This window comes from Dendrobium catenatum, unplaced genomic scaffold, assembly GCF_001605985.2.
Source record: "Dendrobium catenatum unplaced genomic scaffold, ASM160598v2 fragScaff_scaffold_114, whole genome shotgun sequence".
Taxonomy (NCBI): domain Eukaryota; kingdom Viridiplantae; phylum Streptophyta; class Magnoliopsida; order Asparagales; family Orchidaceae; genus Dendrobium; species Dendrobium catenatum.
In genome coordinates, this window is record NW_021318576.1 from 1,498,340 (window position 1) to 1,518,419 (window position 20,080).

Here is a 20,080-nt window from a genome sequence, read left to right on the forward strand (position 1 = left end):
ATATTAATTGTAACTTTATTGTCAGACCTCATTATTATAAGTTTTGTAGTTAAAACCTATAAACTGTATTTCAATTTTGAGCAACAATAGACTTTTTTTTTTTCTTGATGAAAATAAATTTCTACGTACGAAGTAGCAATCCTAATTTGGATTTATAATCTATCACAAATTTAGCCCAATCAACATCAGTAAATATTTTTTTACTTGTGTTAGTTACCTTTCTGAACAACATTCCTTTTCTAGGAACCCTTTAAGATACCTTATTTTGTATACAACATTAGGTGCTCCTTTGTGGGGTTGTTCATAAACTAACAATAATAAATAAAAGAAATATTTGGTCTTATGTGAGATGGGTAGATAAATTTCCTTATTGGCTGTTGGTATCATTGTTATTTAGGGTAGAATAATCCTTAGTCCTAAATTTTTTAGGATTCATTGGTGTGTTTTTGTGCTAATTATTCTTTAGCCCTTACAGTTAATTATTCTTCTCGATCACGAGAGAGAGAGATTTCGATTGTAGCTACTTGATATACACTAAATACTTAGCTTATAGTACCAACAATTTTTGTTTATGATTGAGAAAATTTTTCCTTGTTTGCTTAGAATTGATGGTAGGGGGATGATGATGAATGCGATTAATATCCCATAGTTCTGTCATTTTGGGTTGTTGTAGATCCTAGTTTACTTAGTCAGCAAAAATAATCATAAAAAATAGTCGACCCAACTTGATCGAAGAATAATTTTTAGCAACCATGTATTGCATTGTTTAAGGGAATCATAAAGACCTGGGGTGGATACTTATTTTTATGGGGATAATTTTAAATCGATCTTAATTAATAAAAGGCTTAGTGAGTTTAGGTTATCTTAAATTTATCGCCTTTTGATCATTTGTTATGATGTTTTGCTTTAATATTTAAGTGGTGAATTTTGTTTGAATATTTTTATTTTTTTATATTTTTTTGGATTTTCATATTTTTTAAGGAGATTTGAGTCTAAAATAATATGTTTTGAAATTTTTGAGTATTTTGAAAATAAGATCATTTTTATTGAGATTTGTTGTTAAAACGACCATCATCAAAGTATTGAAATCTAAAGCCTTTCTCTTTATAAATTGAAAGCTTGATTTTATTGAAAATGAATCTAGCCATACCCAACATTGGGGTAACACTCTTTACATCGATTGTGTTTTTAATTGGAAATCTTAAATTTAAAAATAGACACCTTTGGTTATGATGTGCAATAATCTCATAGGGGTATTTATTTGAATTCTATTGCTTGAATCTTATTGACTCCGCCTATAGAGGATTGGATCCATGTGTGCTTATCTGCTCATTTGAACTCATTTGAGTATTTATTGCATTACAGACCTTGTTGACTCTAGCCACATATGTAGATAATAAGGTCTTTCTAAGATTTAAACTTATGGCCCATCGTATAACCGAGATGACCTCGTGAGTTTGCTTTTTTGGATTGTAAATTTACTTGATTAGAATACCCTCTTTTACTTGATGTTACAATAATTCATTAAGCGGTAGAAGTCTTGTTAACTTTAATCTTAAGAACATAAATGATAAAACTTCAAAGTATGGGATTTATGACCCTACCTTACAGGCAGGATAGCGTGCTTGAGAGTATGTGTAAAACATGTTGATCAGTCTTAAGTTAAAACAAAGAGGAGTTTCTCTTAAATTTCATAGTGATTACAAGCTTCTCGGAGTGGGAGAAATTTGAATGGCAAGCATTTAACACATTTGTGGAGGCATAGACTGAGAAATTTATTTTACTTGATGCACTTATGCAATTTTTTGAGGCTTTTTAATTCATTTTAAGATTTGTTTTCAGGAGATTTAATCATTTGTCCAAATATTTGTCGATGTAATACGCATAATATTTTATTTTGTGCTTTAAAGAGATCATATTTTGTCTGCTTGCATGTGTATGTTGCGGATTTGGTTGCGAGTTTATCCTAATTTAGGTTCTTGTTGTGGATTTAGAGCAACCCAATTTGTTTACATTTAATCCGTAGTTTGTTTAAGAGAGTTCTAGATGGGCTGCAGATAATTCCTTTGTAGGTTTAGCTTGGTTTTAGTCCTTACGACATGTAGTGTATTTTCAGTGTTCATTTTGTCCTATTTTTACAAATTTTATAGCTTTTCATTTTTATTCTTTGTCACATTGATAGTTTAGAAGCTTCCTTTCATTTTGTTCTTTTTTTAATTTTTATCATTAAAAATTTTGACAGTCCCTTGGGGTCTCTCACACATAGGGGTATTCGGTGGAGCGTTAGGTTTGCCCACCATACAAAAAGCCATGTATATGTGGTGTAAAACACTCGGCTAGATATTGTAACAAACTTGGCTAGGTATTTTACCTCACCACATTAAGTCGTTAAGCAAGACACATGTGTCTTCGTAAATGCATGAAAATTTTGTAAGAGATTTTCCTATCACATCAAGACAGATGCATATGATTATTTTCTTTGGTGATTTGTCCCTTTTTCTCTAATGTGCCAAGAAAAGTGCATATGATTTCTTTCTATAATGCCAAAAAAGTATGTGTGAGTCACCTGCACGAGAAACACAATATTTAATTTCCCTATTGTGCTTAGAAAGATGCATAGAAGTATTTATATTTGGCAATGTGGCGATATTGCATTTGCATTATACCTTTATGTACTAGGTAGTGTTGTGATTGATTATTCGAGATGATGGGCGAGAAAAGACACAATCACTCTTTTTTGTCCTTTATTTCTTTTTTTTTTAAATACTTCTTTATTTGGAATATCTACTATTTTTTTTTGTAAGAATTGGTCCAGCCAGTCGGTTCAATTGACCAGCTTTAATCAAATAGTAGGATCGAACGACACGACGGACGAAGTAGGCGACTCGAGTAGCAAAATTGCGATCTCGGGTGCAGCTGGCGGGGACGAACCGTGCGTTTGAGTGAGGACGCGCATTGGAAAGCGAAAAGAAGCGATTCCTTATGGGAGATATTTTCGTTTCGCTCACTCTAGTGATGCAAAACGCGTGAGAAGCTTTGGGCTGAGAGGGAATTGTACTGAGAGGAAGAAGGAGCGTCAATGTCATTTGGCCTTCTGTTCACAACCAGCTTTGTTGATTGAAGATGATGAAGGAGTCGTGTTTTGGGCGATCAAGGAAAAGGAGTTTGAGCAAAAGGCAAGTATTTGTGTTTCTTTTATTAAAATGATTAGACTATGTAATAAATATAAATTTAATATTTAAAAATATATATTTAAAAGATAGAAGTATATTAGAGTTTTGATTACAAATATATTTATTTATAAAAGATAATGAAAAAAATTATTAAAAAATGAGAGTATATTTAATTATTAGTTAATTAGAGAGAGAATAAATTTTATCATAATCTGATAAATAAAATACAAGAATAATTAGTTATTTTAATAAGTAATTAGAGACAAAAGTGAAATTTATGTTGTATAAAGAAATATTATAATAATAAAATAATACTTAATCGTTAGAATTATGGGAGTAATTTTAATATTAAAAATTGAGAATATTATGAGTTAAAGATAAATTGTAAACTATAATGTAATTAATAATTATGTAGATATCAAACTGTCAACGATTGAGTAATTATTAAAGTAAATTGTTAAGGCACCTAAATCAAGGTATGCATGTTTCTATATTATGACAATTGTATTGATACTGATTACATTTAATTGTTCTTGCAAATGATTCATCTCTTGCATATTAAATGATTTAATATAATTAACATGTTATATTTTATATTACTGTATAAAGTAAATGAATATAATATGAATGAAATGACTAGATATATGTGATTACATGTGCATGTTGACTGATGGAACACACCTCTTATGTATTGGATGGGGATACAATATACCCATTCACGTAAATGGAAAAAAGCTAAAGAAAAGGAAAAGAAAATGGAAAATAAGTACCTACATTGGTATTAAATTAGACGATGACTCCTGTGATAGTTGCATTATTTATGAGAAAGAAGAAAGAGATAGATAAATATATTGTATATGCATAATATTAAAAGTTTTGAAATGAATATAAATGGAATTACTTTATGATATGAATTGAAATGCTCATGCATATTATTCCAATTGCCTTCGGTTATTATAATTTATAAGCTTGTTTTATTCATTGAGTTATAGCTTACTTTTAGTTCCTCTAACATTTTCATGTATAATTTAATATAATCAAAATGAGTAGAAGAGGTGAAAATGTGTACCATAGAGGTTACGGGCTGAATAAAAGGTATTTAATTCATTTTTATTAGTATATATTTTTTTTTGAAGTTTTAGTGGCTCTTTCAATGTATTGGAGATTGATTTAGTAAATAAAATTTAATCTACCGTCAGATCGTCTATTCTTGCCTCCGGGCTGGGTCATGATATTTTTCCCCTTCTCTTTTCTTCCCTTTTCTTTTTCTTAACTCAATCTCTAATTATTTTAGAAAAAGAAAGAAAGGTAGAGATAAAGAACGAGAGTGGAAGGGAGAGAAAGGGGGAAGAGGTTGAGATAGGTGAATATAAGAGTCAAAGGCTGCCATGATGGTTGTCAATAGCTTGTTTTGTTGGTTTTTGAGTTGACTTAGTAGATGGGAGGTTTGGATGTTGGAGCTGCTTGTTAGCATGCTTAAAATTGACTGTAAGGGAGAAGTTGTGATGGTATTACATCGATGCCAAGGAGCTGTTGGTGAGAAGAGAAGGGGAACTAGAAGGAAAACATGAGAGATATGGATCATTAGCTCCTTTCTCAATCTCCCGCACTCTATTGTCAAGGGTATAGGAATTCAAATAGGAGGGAAGTTGTCAAGGGTCTTGGAATTCAAATAGGAGGGTGTGGGATTGGAAAATTCACTCTTGAATCTTTTGAAAGAGTTTTGTTCTGGTTTAAATTTTTAAAAGAGAGATTATATTATATATAAGACATTACTCTGAGAGTTTTGTTCTGGTTCCATTGTACGAGGTTATTTTAAACCTCTTAGAAGAGGTAGTCGACCTAACCTGATTGAAAGATTCTTATTGGTAGCTATGCGTCACGACCTTATTCGGAAGCTCGAATTAACGAGGCAAAAATAGACGGTCGAACAATTGATTAGATTTTTATTTATTATTTGTATACAATTATTTTGATTCTAAATATTTTTGAGATGAATGAAAGAGCTCTTCATAATCAGTATTTTTTTTTAAATTAAAGTTTTAGCGGTTTTGTATTAGCAAGTTTTTGAAAGTTCTAAAATTCTCTCCAATTTAGATCCTAATAATTTGATCATGTTACCATTCGATACGGTATGACCCATTCTGTTTGTGGGCTATATTGGGCCGAGTTATGGCATGCTTTGCTCGGACGTGATATTTGAGGGGTTGATATTTAGATGGCTAAGATTCAAGTAGGTTTGAAAGAGTTGTTGGTCAAGATACTAATAAGCTTGGATTGATTTTATAACAAAACTCATTCACGGAGAGACAGATTGGTTTTTGAAGAAGGTTATATTCATGATGATGTAATATTTTTAAGTACTCGGAGAATAAAATTTGAATCCTTATTATTGTAGGGAGTATCCATCTAAAAATGCTTTTTATAGCTTTAGGGGCAAGTTTGCTTATTTGGTGAGGAATATGAACAAAGGCATGGTAATTGAACTCCTCTAGAGGATTCTTGATGGCATATAATTAATGAGATGTGCAACAGGACAAGCTCCCCTTAATAATGTTTTGGGATGTTATTAGTGACCAAAATCGATCATACAAGTTCGAGATGGTTATCTTTTTTTGTGTGCTATTTCATTTTGTTGAGGAATACATATACGAGAATTTTCATGAACAATTTCTTGTTAGATGAGATATTTTCTTGGAATGGAATGAAATATTCTTTCCCATTATTAGTTCTAAAAACTTATATAGGGTTTTTACAAAAAAGTGAAATTTAAAAAAAATTAAAAAGAGTTTCAGATTTGCCTTTCATTAGAAAGTTCCAGGTGATTCTTGTGTTGTTATCAATGAAAGATATAAATCACCTAGCACTTGAGGTTTTGTTCACGTAGCTGATCTTAAGATTTTATTTTGGATTATCATAAAAGGTTGAGAGGTTTCATAAGGATGACTAGAAGTTTGAGTTTGTTTAGGTAATTGATAAGTTTTATATTGAATTGCTTTTGGATATGAGTTAATAAAATAAGTGGGGAATTGTTTTTTAGGTATATAAAATTTGGATGACTAAAGGCAAATGTGTCATGACATTATTGCGTTTTTGTTATTGAGTTTTTTTTTTCTCAGGTATCTTAGGATTCGCTTCATAATTTAGTAGGTAGAGAATATCATTTGTTATGCCCATATCCTAAAATTCACAAGAAATAGGAAAATATTTAGTAATCTAATTTATATTTATTTTGGGGGGACTTTGAACGAATTTAATCTTAAACTTCACACAACGCATATGCTAGGCCACAAACCAATGGAAATATGGTTGGAGCAAAAGCTCCCAACTATTAGGCCAAGAGGAATTTCATGTTCAATTCATATCTTGGTAATGTTGCTGATTGGTAATAAATTGCAAGAAAGATTAGAAATCAATCTAACCGAGTTAAGAATTAGCAAGCTAGAGAGAGATTGATATTCTCAATTTCAGTTATTTGTTATGTTAATCCATCAACAATTTTGACTGTATAGTTTTTTAAACATAGATGGAAGGTTTGAAATAAGGAGGCATCCCTTGTTGTATAATCAGAGGATTTAGAATCGATGATCCAAGATTATTGATTTTCTGTTTGGATGCTGAAGGCATTCAAGACCATATCTTCTTAGTTAACTGCACTGATGCCAAAGTCCTTGTGTTGTATTTCTTATTCATAGCAATCTATAATTGTTTGCACTACTAGACTTGCCTCCGACACTGAAACTTGTTTGCAACACCATCATGCTTACATAGCACCATCAAGCTTGCACCACATTGAAACTGTTTACCATGTTAAAAATAAGAGAGCTGATTTCCTTTTCTTTTCTTCCTTCCTCTTTGTTTTTCTCTATCCATTTCCTTCCTCTTCTCCCACCCCCTCTCTTTTCTTTTTTGTTTTCTTTGTCTAGCTATCCTTTATCTCATTTCCCACCAGCGAAACCCACAGCCAAGCTACAAGGACTGGAAAAAAAAATGCTCTGTTCTGGTCTTGTATTTCTAGAGATAATGAGGTTGAAATTCAAAACAAAAAATATGTTCAGATTGCATTTCAAATCTAATCCACAATGGCATAATTGCAACAAACTTTGAACCTATAATTATCCAAGGACTAATTTAGGTATTTATCCATAAAAGCCTTTTTTTTTTAATTGTGTACTCATCTTGAATTGAACCAAAAAAAAAAAAAAGGTCTCCACTTCTTAACACTTTTAGACATTATTAAAGTAGCAGCGATGTTGTTCATGCACATAACTATATTATAGTATCTTCAAACTAATTCCTCTTTTCATTATCAGTGATCTTGCAGATCTGTTAGAAATCATACATATTATGTTACGGCTTGTGGAGAAACTTCAGGCTCACGGCACATTAAGGGTATGTGATTTAAAAAATATTTATGTACTTTCTAAAATACTGCATGGCTGTTCCTGTCAGACTTTCGTAGATCTTTTCATGTCTAGGGAATTAGGCACTCAATTGTTTTAACATGTATTTAGCATTCATAGCAGATTCTATTCTAGTATTTGTCTCTGGCAGTATTATTCACGAGTTCTGAGCTTCTTTTTCTGTGTAACAATAATTTTAATCTTACTACATGACAGAAAGCTTTTGCAATGAACCTTGATACTGGAAATTACTTCATGTTTCAGGTATCTAAAAAGTTTAGAAGAAGAAGAGTGAGAGACAAGGCTTCAAATGACATGACTGAAGTAGAATCAGAACTTACAAAAGAACCAGAAATTGCTCATGAACGTGTAGAACCTGTCTCTGAAATGTGCATAGACCCTGGCATGTCGGTTAAGGAGAAACATTTGGAGTTAAATTCTGTTGAGAGGGAGCAAGAATTTAACGAAGAAAGGTCCTTCAACCTTAGCCCAGCAGTTGCGCCTAACATTCCTCTACAGAATACCGAACACTCGCATGACCATTCAGCTGCTGTTCAGGATGATGAAGAAAATGAGAAACCAGTTGATCAAGAATATGAAACAAGCAGTTCTTCAAACATTGAAGAGCCTGCAACCAGTGAAGTCAATTTTAACATCTCCGCAATGGTTTCTAGTTTTGCAAGCAACACTATTATCCATAATTTATGCTGGTTATTGAAGCATTATAAGGCCAACTCTGCTAGCACTAATCACTATATCTTATGCATGCTGAGTCGGTTCTGTGAGGATTTGGAGCTTTCCCCCATGTTCTATCAGGTAAACCATGTGAAGTAGCTCATTTTACATCCCCCAGAGAACTTTCATTGATATGCATTATTGTCCTCTCGTGCAGCTATCACTACTCACTATATTTTATGATATCTTAGCTGAGCAAAAGATATGTAAATCCAGGGAATACATGAACATCGTAAATTTTCTTACCAAGTTTATAAGAAAGATGTTTAAGATGATGAAAATTCAGCCCTTGCTTTTTGTTGAAATTCTCTTTTGGAAGACTCGTAGAGAATGTCAGTATTTCAATGCTGAAATTCTTATGGAAAGCATTGGCAAGCTGAAAAAAGATATAAGAAAGATGTTTGATGAACCAACCGGGGCATTTAATTGTCATAGAGAGATGGGCTATAGAAGCATAGCAGATGCTCTTGGTGAAGATGAAATCAACTTGGATTTGCCTGAAATACACCATGACCGAAGGTGTAGCTATTTAAATTTTCTTCTTCAAGATTGTGAATCTCAAGCTCTTTATCCTCATTTTCATGGCTAATTTCTTAAGATTTTGCCTCATCCTTCTAAAAATTAGGGCAGAACATTCAGCTGATTCTGTTGAAGGTAATTCTTATAGAACCAAGCCAAGTCAAGTCAAAAAGAGCACCGTGGCTTATACCTCAGAAAATGCGATAAGCAAGAATACATGGTCAGTAACAATAAAAAGATGTCATCATGAAGAGTGATTATTTAGATGCCTTTTAATTGTGGATGGTTATCTAATTTTGTTATTGTTTCCCCTCTTGATGTATCCAGTGAAATCACTCATAGTCAACAAGCTGAGGGAACTTCGAGAAGAGATATTTATCCTGATTTTACCAAAGAACAAGACACAATCATAAATGAACTATATGAAAAGTGAGATTAAAAACTCTGAGCTAGAGATCTTTTTGCAACTTGTTTCATTTCTTGGTTTAGAGCGACATAGTTTTCATTATACTTTTCTAGAAATTTCTTGTTATCAATAAGAAATTTTCAAGTATAAATAAGCAAACACAATTGCGAAGGGACCATTTAGCTACATTTTTTTGTGAATTTCATGGTGAGCATAAATGATCTTGTTCTTTTTTTTTTGTATTTGCTTTTTTTTTTTGTTGGAAATTTTCAGGTATAAAAATGAACGACAGTGCAGCCGTCTTATAGCAGCGGCTTTGGACTCTGATGGGAAAATATCTCCTACTTATATATCTCGAAAGCTCAAACAACTAGGCCTCATGGTTGTCCCAAAGAAAAAGTTGGTCAAAGCTAATGCACCTTTTCCAGCCAATAGCGATCCTACTATCTCTGGAGCAGCTTTAGAGAATGCTCTCTCCCCAAAAATTTCGTAAGTGATTTGGCTTAGAAAAACTTTTGTATTGAAACTTTAAGCAGTCATCCTTTTTGCCAGGTCATCATTTTTTCATGAATTTTACTTCTGTTAATTCTTAAGCTTACAATCTTCTGAACAGATACTATGTAGCTCTATAGATTATATTTACAAGATTTCTTCACGCTGCCATTTCTTGTAACTTTAGTGATTTGAAGCTTTGACCAATGCTACTAATCAATTTGTTGGTGATACAAAAAATTACCTTACATAGCTTCAATGTTAAACCTTTTAATTTTTACATGTGATTTTTGCTATAAAAATTGTACTCCTAATATCAACTTAGGGTGGTAGGTAACAAGCTTGTAGAGTTTAGCTAGATAGTGGTTGGTAGCAAATTGGGATCTTATAAATATTGAGTCCCACTTCCGACTTATTTGGTTGGGTAAAGTTGTTAAGTATTGAATATCATGCATGAATTACATAATGAGCTTGGTTTAATATTTCTTGTATGACATTTGAAAATGGGTTAGATGATTTCCTATTATTAAGTTAATATTCATTCATAAATTACATGTCTGAAAGCTTGTATATGAGTTGGATAATTTAATATTGAATTGTTGACTAGATAATTTGATGCAGTGAAGATTAATTGGCATAGAAGCATAAGACAATCTTTAGGTTTTTTTTTTTTGATGTAAAGGAGTTGAGTAGGAATTAAAAAGAGAGAGTAGGAGAGGGAAGCATAAAGAAAAAAGAAAATAACCACAAGAAGTGTATTTCCAAGAGTTTGAGACATCATTTTGGTGAATTTATAGTGCTTTTTAAAAGGATTTTTGGATCGGATAATTTTCTTGTATTCATATAATCATCTTTTTTTTATTATTTCTCCAAGTTATTCTCTCTTATCTTCAAAGACTTGAGATTTTTTAATTGAGTGAGAGTGTACTTGAGTTTTGAGAATGGCTGATGAGTATTCATTTTTCTTGTATGACATGATTTTTGATGTAGGCTTTCTTGAGTAGAACCACGTAAAATTTGGTATTTTCTTTATTTTGATGTTTGACCCCTTTTGCATTTATTTTCTGATTCATCATACTTATTCCTTGATTGATGCTTTCACAACATAAAATTAGGCATATTATTTTCTAATAAAATTTGGCCAAGATTAGTATAATCTCTTACCACATAATAATCCATGTCACTCTTAATCCAAAACGTCTATTGATGATCTGATTGTTTCTTAGAAGGAACAAAACACATAAAGACCAGAACAAAATACAAAAAATATGCAAACACAAATATATAAAAGTTATGTAGTTTAATTATATTTACCTGTATCGTTGGTTGCACATATATCAAATAACTACTAGGCTTCAAAATGGGTATAAGAAGAGATTGCATTTAATTATGCATAACTATAAAATGGGCATAAAGTTAGAGGTAAGGATAAAGATATCACATTAATTATTCTATCAACTGAGGGAGAGTATAGCCATCTATTAAGACGATGAGAGTTGGACCAAACGAGATGTTACTCTCTTCCTTTTTGTTGTTGTTGCAAGAGGCTAAATTGGAGTTTATTCTACTTTGGTATAAATACCAGAAATATCTCTTTGAAGAAGTGAAAAACCTCCCTTTTACAAGCACTAGAAAAACTATTTTGTCTTTTCAATTGATAGCTGCTCTCTCGATTCTTTCTTTTTTCTCTTTATTTGCTTGTGGTTTTGTGATGTCTAACCTTTCCTTTTAAGATTTTATTTATAATAATAAGAAATGTTTTTGAAATGAATTTATTTTAAGATTCTATAAGATATGATAAAATCTCTTGAAGTTAATGAAAGGTTTTTCATTTAAAAAGAAGATTCATTTATATTTTACAAAGATTTTATTATGAGCGAAATTGACTTCATTATTGACCTGTAAATACTGAATGGAACTCACGAAGAAGTCACGTGAGCCCATGATCGGACCCAACCACCGACTCCACGTTCCCACGATCCCACAATTGCTTCCCACGATCTGATCTGGCCGAGTGGATCGATTATTGAAAGACTATTGTCGGGGTTGATTTACTCCCCCAAATTCCTCGCTGTTGATTTGATCCGGTCTAGTCGAGCGAAAAGAGCAAGTGCCCTCCCTAACCTCCCCTCACGGGAGGGGGTGCCGAAAGGTTGCCTGATTTTTTAGGGGAATAAAAATATTTTAAAAAAATTAAAACTAAGTCACTTAATTATCAATTTGCAACAAATTGAAGATTGAAGGAAGTCCCGGGGTTGATATGGTCTCCCGAAGCCCTTGGCCATCAATTTGATTCTTCCGAGTGGATTGTAGACTTGAAGATATTGTCGGGGTTGATTTGCTTCCCCATACTCCCATGGTTTGTTTGATCCAGTCGAGTCGAGCCAAAAGATCAAGTGCCCTCGTGTTGACCTGCATATCTGAGCAAACAAAACAAAAAAAAGGAGGGAAAGCGTCGTACCTGAGCCATGCACGTCGTTTGCACGTTGAGACCGCTCCAACCTTGCTCTGCACGATCTCAACTTCGCATTGTTAAAAGGTCACGGGAATGAGGCATTCGGGCTCTTCTTTCGCTCTCTTCCACATCCTCTCACGCGCTCCTTTGACGACGTTCCCATCAGGTCAAATCGAAAGTCACAACACTTTGATCGAAAGAAACAGAGAGAGCTCGCTGCTTCTTTGGCTCCTTCGTGCTGTTCGACTGCGCTCCTTCGGCGACTTTGCCTTCCTGAGGGATCGGAAGTTACATCACTTTGATCGGAAGCTACGACTTGGAGCTCGCTCGCTGTGAAGTAGCTTCTTCGACCCTTCGTTCCCGATTGACCACGCTCCCTCGACGACTTTCCCCTCCTGTCGGTGCGGAGGTTATGACATTTGATCGGAAGCAACAACGTGAGCACATGTGCTGTGAAGGAAACTTTCTCCCATTTGCACACTTCGGTCCCTTCGGGGTTGTTCGACTTCGCCCTTCGACGACTTTCCCTAAGGATTGGAAGTTATGATATTTTGAGGGAGCTCGCCATCTGTGAAGGTAACTTTCCCCCTTTCGAGTGTTTCTTCAGCCAAATCCAGTAAATTCGTCTGAAACAGAGAGAAGGGGTTCATTATAATTAATATTAATTATATTTAATTATAATTATAATTAATTAATAATTAGTTGTTAATTATTAATTATAATTGTTTGATTAAATATAATTAATTTCAATTAATTATAGTTAATTATTAACTAATTATAATTATAATTTAAAAAAAATATATGCATGCCCCTTCCCTCGCCTCGATCCACGAGCCGGTCCATATTCAAAGGTATATTTTCTAAACTTAAATCATGCTATCGACGCCAGCGACGAGCCGACAAACCCCCTACGCACTCACGTGGCGTAATAGGGCTGGGAACCAGCACGACGCTTGTGATGAGGTGCGTAATCTCCGGACCACTCATGTAGCATGAGGGGGACAAAAATAAGTATCCATACGTGGGAAAATCCCAGTGCTCTTTTCAACAGGTGTCCAAGACCCCTAAGCGCTCTTCTAGGATCTTAAGGATTGAAGAGAATGCAGTCGTGGTGTCTACGCATCTACTTGAAGCGCCCATGTGGCGTGGAGGGGAAGGCTAGTCTCCCAAAATTTCCCCTAAATGGAGGAGACGCCTGTCAAATTTTCGACTGAAGGCACAAGGAACTCGAACAAAATTTGGGCAAATAAAGGGCTTGATTTGGATAATGAACTGAAGTTAAAATTGAGCATAAACCAAACTTATATGAACTCAAATCTAAATGAAATCAAACATGAATTTGGACTTGCAACAAATGACAATGAACTTGGACTCATCTTGGACTTGAATTGAACCGACATATTGAACTCAAGACAAAACTTGAACCCAAATGAACTTAGTGCCAGGATTTTTGACTTGAACTTGAATATGGAAAAAGATTTGAACTTCTATTCAAACTCAGCCTAGAACTTGAATTTAAGATTGAACTTATTTTGAACTTGATTCTGAGTTGAATAAAAGGGAACTCATTGCCTACGAGGAATAATATGAGAACAAGAAAGTGCATTCACCTACACTTGATTAAGAACTTTGGACATGATATGCTCACAATCAAAACAAAAAACTTTAAGGTGACATTGAGACATCAAAGAATCATCACATTGATTGGAATGTGAATCGCCAATTAATATCAAATGTTGGTGTTATCACTTATACCACGAACAAGAACATAACTTGCTTGTAAATAAAAGTTGATGGAAAAGCAAGAAAGAGCAAATGACTCTTAAGCATCACGAAAAAGGAAGGTCTATGCACAATCAATGATGTTCAACTCCAAGCAAGTTTATTAACTCTATTGCAAACAATAACACTTCATGTAGTGGTTTTACAAGTACATGTGGAAGTCCCTACGAGTCGCCGTAGAAGACTCCTTATTTATACAACAGTTCCCCTTGGGTAAAAGAACTCGACATGCAACAAATGTAGCAGGTTTTAATGCTCGTCACACCTCAAATGATGACAGAAGTTTCTACATTTGCAATGTATACAACATCCATACAAGCAACACTAGAAGAATTACAACGAATACAACAATCTTCTTGCAAATAGAGATCAAATTAAAAGGATAACAACATGCTTAAAATCAATCAATAATATAGAGTTCTCAAGGAATTTTGGGAGATCTTCAAGCTAATCAAAATGCAAAGGGGTGTGAAGGAAACTTAGTAGATGAAACAATTGTTTTATAACACTCCAGCAATCTATATCAATATATAAATAAGCACACTGATCTACATACAAGCAAGGATAGAAGATCTGTAGTACTTACAATCTTTCTACGAATGCAAATGTATATGCAACATACCACCCATGGGTAGATACAAAAAGACTTCAGTAAATGCAATATCCTGTAGTCAACCTCAGTCTGTGAATGAATATTTATCTGCATTAGTAGTGGATATGTTGTAAGGACCAAAACCACAAGGAAATGTATAAAGAATGCAACGAATGCAAGTTCGTACTAGCTTCTGCACAAGCAGGAGATTCGTTAGTGCACTATAATCCACATACAGAAAGCAACATTTAGTGCACGGTAATCTGCCTGTATAAAGCAGCAAACAACTCAATTCAGAAGCTGCTACAATCCGCCACCGGATCTGCAACCCGTATACAAGCAGACATAAGGCGTGTACTAGCTTCCAAATAGAATGTTGCATTCAAATGGTGGTCACCCACACAACTGAGCAATGTTAAATATCTCAGAACAACCCCGCACATGCACACAAGGGGTAAATGCGATCACAAAACCCACATGGGCCCCAACAAGCGTGTTGTGGAGACACACGTGACGTTTAGGGATGCTGCGCGAGTCAATAAATTTGAACTTGATCCTCCTAAACAGGTAGATAGGAGTCGACAAGGTTCAGTAAATAATTATAAAATGCTCCCAAACACTCGCATGGATCTCGGTGAGCGTGTTATAAATATGCACGTGGCATTTAGGGATGCTGCGCGGGTCAATAAGTGAATTCAAGTTTGAACCCGATCCTTCTATGCATATCAATAGGAGTTGACAGGATTTGAACCATCAAATAAATATACGGTTACAGCGATCGATATATTTATTTTAATACATTCATATTAGGCCTTCAAAGTTTATATCAACGAGAATTCACTAATAAAGGTACAAAGCTTATGACAAACTCAATCTTCTGTCGGTAAACTGACAGAGTCAACAAGGTCCAGTCAATGAAAGGGAAATAACCCCGTACATCCCAATGATGGCCGTGTTGACAGAAAATCTCAATCGGAGGGGTTCATAAATGATTTCAAATGCCATCCCAAATCTCCCCAAAATCCAAAAAATCCCAAATTTCAAAATATTTAAAATTGAAATTCGACATCATGAACCACTCGAAGCAAAATCATCTACCCTCCGCAACAGTTTGTCGGGGTGGACAAATTAAAAACTACTTTACCTCGCATAGAGATAATGCCTAGTCAAAAATATCATTATGTTCCATTATCAAATAATCTTCTGCCAGTAAGGACATGGTACGTGTCCTCTGATCGGCGGTCTGCCATCAAATGGCATCGCAGGATAAACGGTTATGACCCGGGGCCTTCTGAACTGAGTGGTTTTGCAGCCAAATGGCACCACGAAATACCTATTATGGCCTGAGCCAATACGCTTCTTAATGACATCAAATCCTTGAGATATGAATCAGTAGGATATGGTTGATAGGGCACAAATCCCTCTGTTAACTATGGTGGATTCAAATTTGTCCCCTTAGACAAACATTCACCTCAGGTTTACAAGGTCCCCTTGGACGAAGCAACCCATGACTGCCGACAAGGATCCTTCTGTTAGGTTGGGTCGACTACCTCCTCTGACTAATTAGACCAGGGACCATGATGGCCCGGGACGACGGAACCATGGGATCTTGATCAGGTCCATCATCCATTCCCCCACCATTCGCTTTAAGTATAAGATGGTGAAAATTTTCAATTTTAAATATCAAGCTTCTCAAATATTTCAACCAAAATTTTTAAATATTCAAACCTCTCAATCATCCTGAGCCCATTTCTGCTACTATTCGTCTGATACTATGTATCTATGGATACAATGTATCTGATCGACGATTAGCCTTAATCGAAAGTTCTCTCTAGTTATCGGGAGGGGTAATTAAAAATATAGGGGATTGCGCCTATAGGAAACCAGAACTCAGATCATAAAGTCCTCGCAAAATGAGGGTGAAATCTTTGGGTAGTGTCTTATCTACAAGCCCATCTGCCTTCCCAAAATTTATCCCATAACTTAAATCCGTTAAAACTCCCCCGAAAAGCAAAGCATAGCGGGCGGAGGCCGGGGCCTAATTTTTGGAGCCCACACCTCCCCAACCTCTTCTCGTGGGGAGTGGGCACCGGAAGATTGCCGAATTTTTTAGAGGAATAAAAAAAATTAAAATGAATTTAATTACTTAATCAAATAATACGACAGCAGGAAAATATTTGAAGGAAGTCACAGGGGTCGGTCCCCGAAGCCCTTGGTTGTCGAACTAATCATGCAGAGTGGATTGAATACTTGAAGACACTTCTGGGGTTGATTCTGTCCCCCAAACTCTTGGCAGTTAATTTGATCCGGTCGAGTCGAGCCAAAAGGGTAAGTGCCTTCCCCAACCTCCCTTCGCGGAAAGGGGACATTGGGATGTTCCCGAAATAAAAAATGACAAATGATCCCCACTTTATATATATATAACATTGTGATTTAGTTTAGCATTAAAGAGAATTTTATGATTAAGTGTTTGATAAATCTCATTGACTAAAAGAATTTGATGAATTTGATCATGTTTTTGGAAATGACAACTCATTGAAACCCTGTATCTAGCTAATTCTATTGGTGATCAAGTTATTAATTTTAATAAAGAAATTATTAGTTCAAGAGTCATAGTAAACAGGAGCAGTACTTTGGAAGCATCTTCATTGTTAAATGATTCATTTATATTGATGTGGAGATTAAACAAAAATGAAGTAAGAAGAGAGGAGGCATTTTGATATTTGAACGGTTGAACTTTAAAGTTGATATTAAAAAAAAAAAAGTTAAACAACTTGCAAAAATCAAACAAAGACAAGATGAAGATACATTAGCTGCCAAGTTACATTCATTCAATGACAACTCCAAATCTATGGAAATGGAACAATTATAATTTTTAATAAAATCAAGAAGATACAATCTCTTAGGTTAATGACTTCATCAATATGGGACTATCTGATTGATATTGGAGAAGTATTTTATGATATACGAGAAGATATTCCATAATTCAAGTGATGATGAAAGTCAAGAAGATAAAATTCCCTATTCGGTGGGTTCTAGTTCTCTTAACATTGCCACAACTAGTTATGTTTGTACTCCACCAGCTTGTAGGCCTCATTAAAAAAAAAAAGTAGAAACTATCATAAACGTAAGTGCAGAAATGGAAGAAATGATTGAGGTGTAAAGCAAAGTTATTTGTTGTTCAAGGTATACATTAAAAGCTCACTTCCCCAATGATGATAATGTGGGGTTTCTCCTATTTTTAGATAAATCTAAAGAGTCTAGAAACTATCTCTTTTTCTCTAAGGTAAATTCAAGCTACTACTAGTAACCTTAGTTCTTCTAACAAGATTGAAGAAGGTGGTTTTAGATCTGTGTATACGGGTCAGTTAATAGATAGCATTATAATAAATGTGGAGTACTGAAGATCACAATTAAGTTAAGATAAGCCACCGGATCCGTAACATTTATACAAGCTGATAGAAGACGATATCCTTATGATAATATTGAAGATACACTTGAAAATAACATCTTGCATATGCTCTGATCAACATGTTAAAGTTACAAACACAAATGTATGAGATTGATGCACTGGGTCAAATGTTCATTAATATAACATTCTAATTTCAAACTAAACAAAACCTGCATGTGCTCCTATGTTGCACCGATACACCTATTTATGAAGGTGTGTTGTATCCGATACACCGATACACGGATACGCCTCCGATACTCCACCGATACATGTTGGATATGCCAAAGACGTATCCAATTAAAATACTATGTAATTTCAAAATTTTTTTTGTAATTTCAAACATTATGTTTTGATTGCTTTCTTAATTTTTATGTATGATTTATAAATTATAATGTCGTGTTCGCGTCGTACCCGTATCCTGTATTTTTAAGAATTGACGTGTCCCGTATCCGTATCGTGTCGTATCCGTGTCACTGTATCCGTATCGATGCAACATAGATGTGCTCTGATCATCACATATGATTCCTAAATCCATGGTTCGAGAATGTTGCTCGGGTCAAAAGTTCAAGTTTCGTCCTCTCCCATGAAAGGACTGGAGTCAACCTAACTTGAATCATAAATTGCCTCCCAAATTCCTACAAAAATATCAGTTACTTTAATATCACTCTGATGATGGTCATGTTGAATGCAAATATCAACCGGAGGGGTTAAATCTCAAAACCAATAAAATTTTGAATTCTTAAAATAAAGCATGTCACTTAAAATCTTAAAATTAAAATCCATCCACCACCCGCAATCGTTTGTCGGGGGTGATAAATTTTAAATTAAGCTTAGCTCATAAAAAGTAAATGTCTTGTCGGGTGTATCACTAAGATTCATCTTTAAATAGTCTCTTGCGAGCAGGGACGTGACTCGGGTGGTTTTCCCTCAAAATGACACCATTATATTACGATCATGGCCAAAGCCCGCATGTTCCTTAACGGCTTCAAACTCTTGAGTAATGAATCATAAGATATATTCGATAGGAATAAAGACTTGTCAGTTAAGGTGGATTCAGATCTATCTCCTTAGATAAAGGTCTACAAGGTATCCTTGGACGAAGCAATCCATGCCTGTCAATAAGGTGCCTTCTGTCAGATTGGATCGACTACCTCCTTTGACTAAGTAGACTAGGGATCATGACAGCCCGGGACAACAGAACCATGGGATCTCCATCGGGCTTGTCTTTATTGCCCCCATTACCTGTTTTAAGTTTAAGGTGATAAACTTTAAGGCTCAAACTATAAAATTCATATCCAAAATTTAAATCATAAAATTGCTACTATTATATGGGTACTCAGTGTCTATCTTATGATAGCATTAATTGAAAGTTATCTCTCGTTATCGAGAGGGGTAGTTGACTATAGGGGCTTGCGCCTATAGGAAATTAGAACTCAAATTATAAAGTCCTCGTAAAATGAGGGCGAAATCTCTGGGTAGTGTCTTATCTAAAACCCAATCTGCCTTCTAAAAATTCATCCAGAACCTAAATTTGTTAAAACTCTCAGCTGTCATATAGAAAAGAAAAGAGTCTGGTGTGGAGAGGCTGGGGCTCGTTGAATTTTTGGAAACAACACATTCATACCACACTTTCAAAAACAAATTAATTTGATCCTTTTGTATTCATACCAGCCTCACTAAATCAGCCATTTAAAATGACACATGATTTTCTCATCTTCTTTTTTTTATGGACTACAACAACAATCATTTCAACTGGTTTCCCCTGATGTCCTTTCCTAGCTTCCGAGAAATCAATTTATTATTTTTTTATTGTGAAAATTTTAAATTGTTTGTTAGTCAGACTTTTCTCTTTTAAGCATTAACGCTACATATTATGACCTTACTCTTTAATATTTCTTTTATCAACATTGGAGCAGTATTTCATTTCAACTAAAACTTCCTCTTATTTTCCTTTTTTAATTAGCAGCAGAAGAAAGCGAATACGTGCCTTCAGCATAGAAGAGGAGCTTCAGATCAAAATACTCTATGAAAAGTGAGCATGCAGTGATTTATAATAGCTGATTCGCATGTGT

At 34.6% G+C, this 20,080-nt stretch overlaps 1 protein-coding gene across 3 annotated transcripts in view; it reads left to right on the forward strand.

Moving 5' to 3' along the window:
- Positions 1-20,080, forward strand: part of LOC110105967 (protein timeless homolog) — a 68,010-nt gene that overhangs the window by 37,421 nt on the left and 10,509 nt on the right. For 2 of the 3 annotated variants that reach the window (XM_020835667.2, XM_028697634.1), the window contains exons 10-16: positions 7,487-7,565; positions 7,841-8,392; positions 8,469-8,830; positions 8,937-9,050; positions 9,158-9,259; positions 9,510-9,725; positions 19,972-20,040. In XM_020835667.2, coding sequence (XP_020691326.1) covers positions 7,487-7,565; positions 7,841-8,392; positions 8,469-8,830; positions 8,937-9,050; positions 9,158-9,259; positions 9,510-9,725; positions 19,972-20,040 — 1,494 coding nt within the window. The remainder of the gene's footprint in view (positions 1-7,486; positions 7,566-7,840; positions 8,393-8,468; positions 8,831-8,936; positions 9,051-9,157; positions 9,260-9,509; positions 9,726-19,971; positions 20,041-20,080) is intronic. The other variant, XM_020835668.2, reaches the window with a different exon arrangement.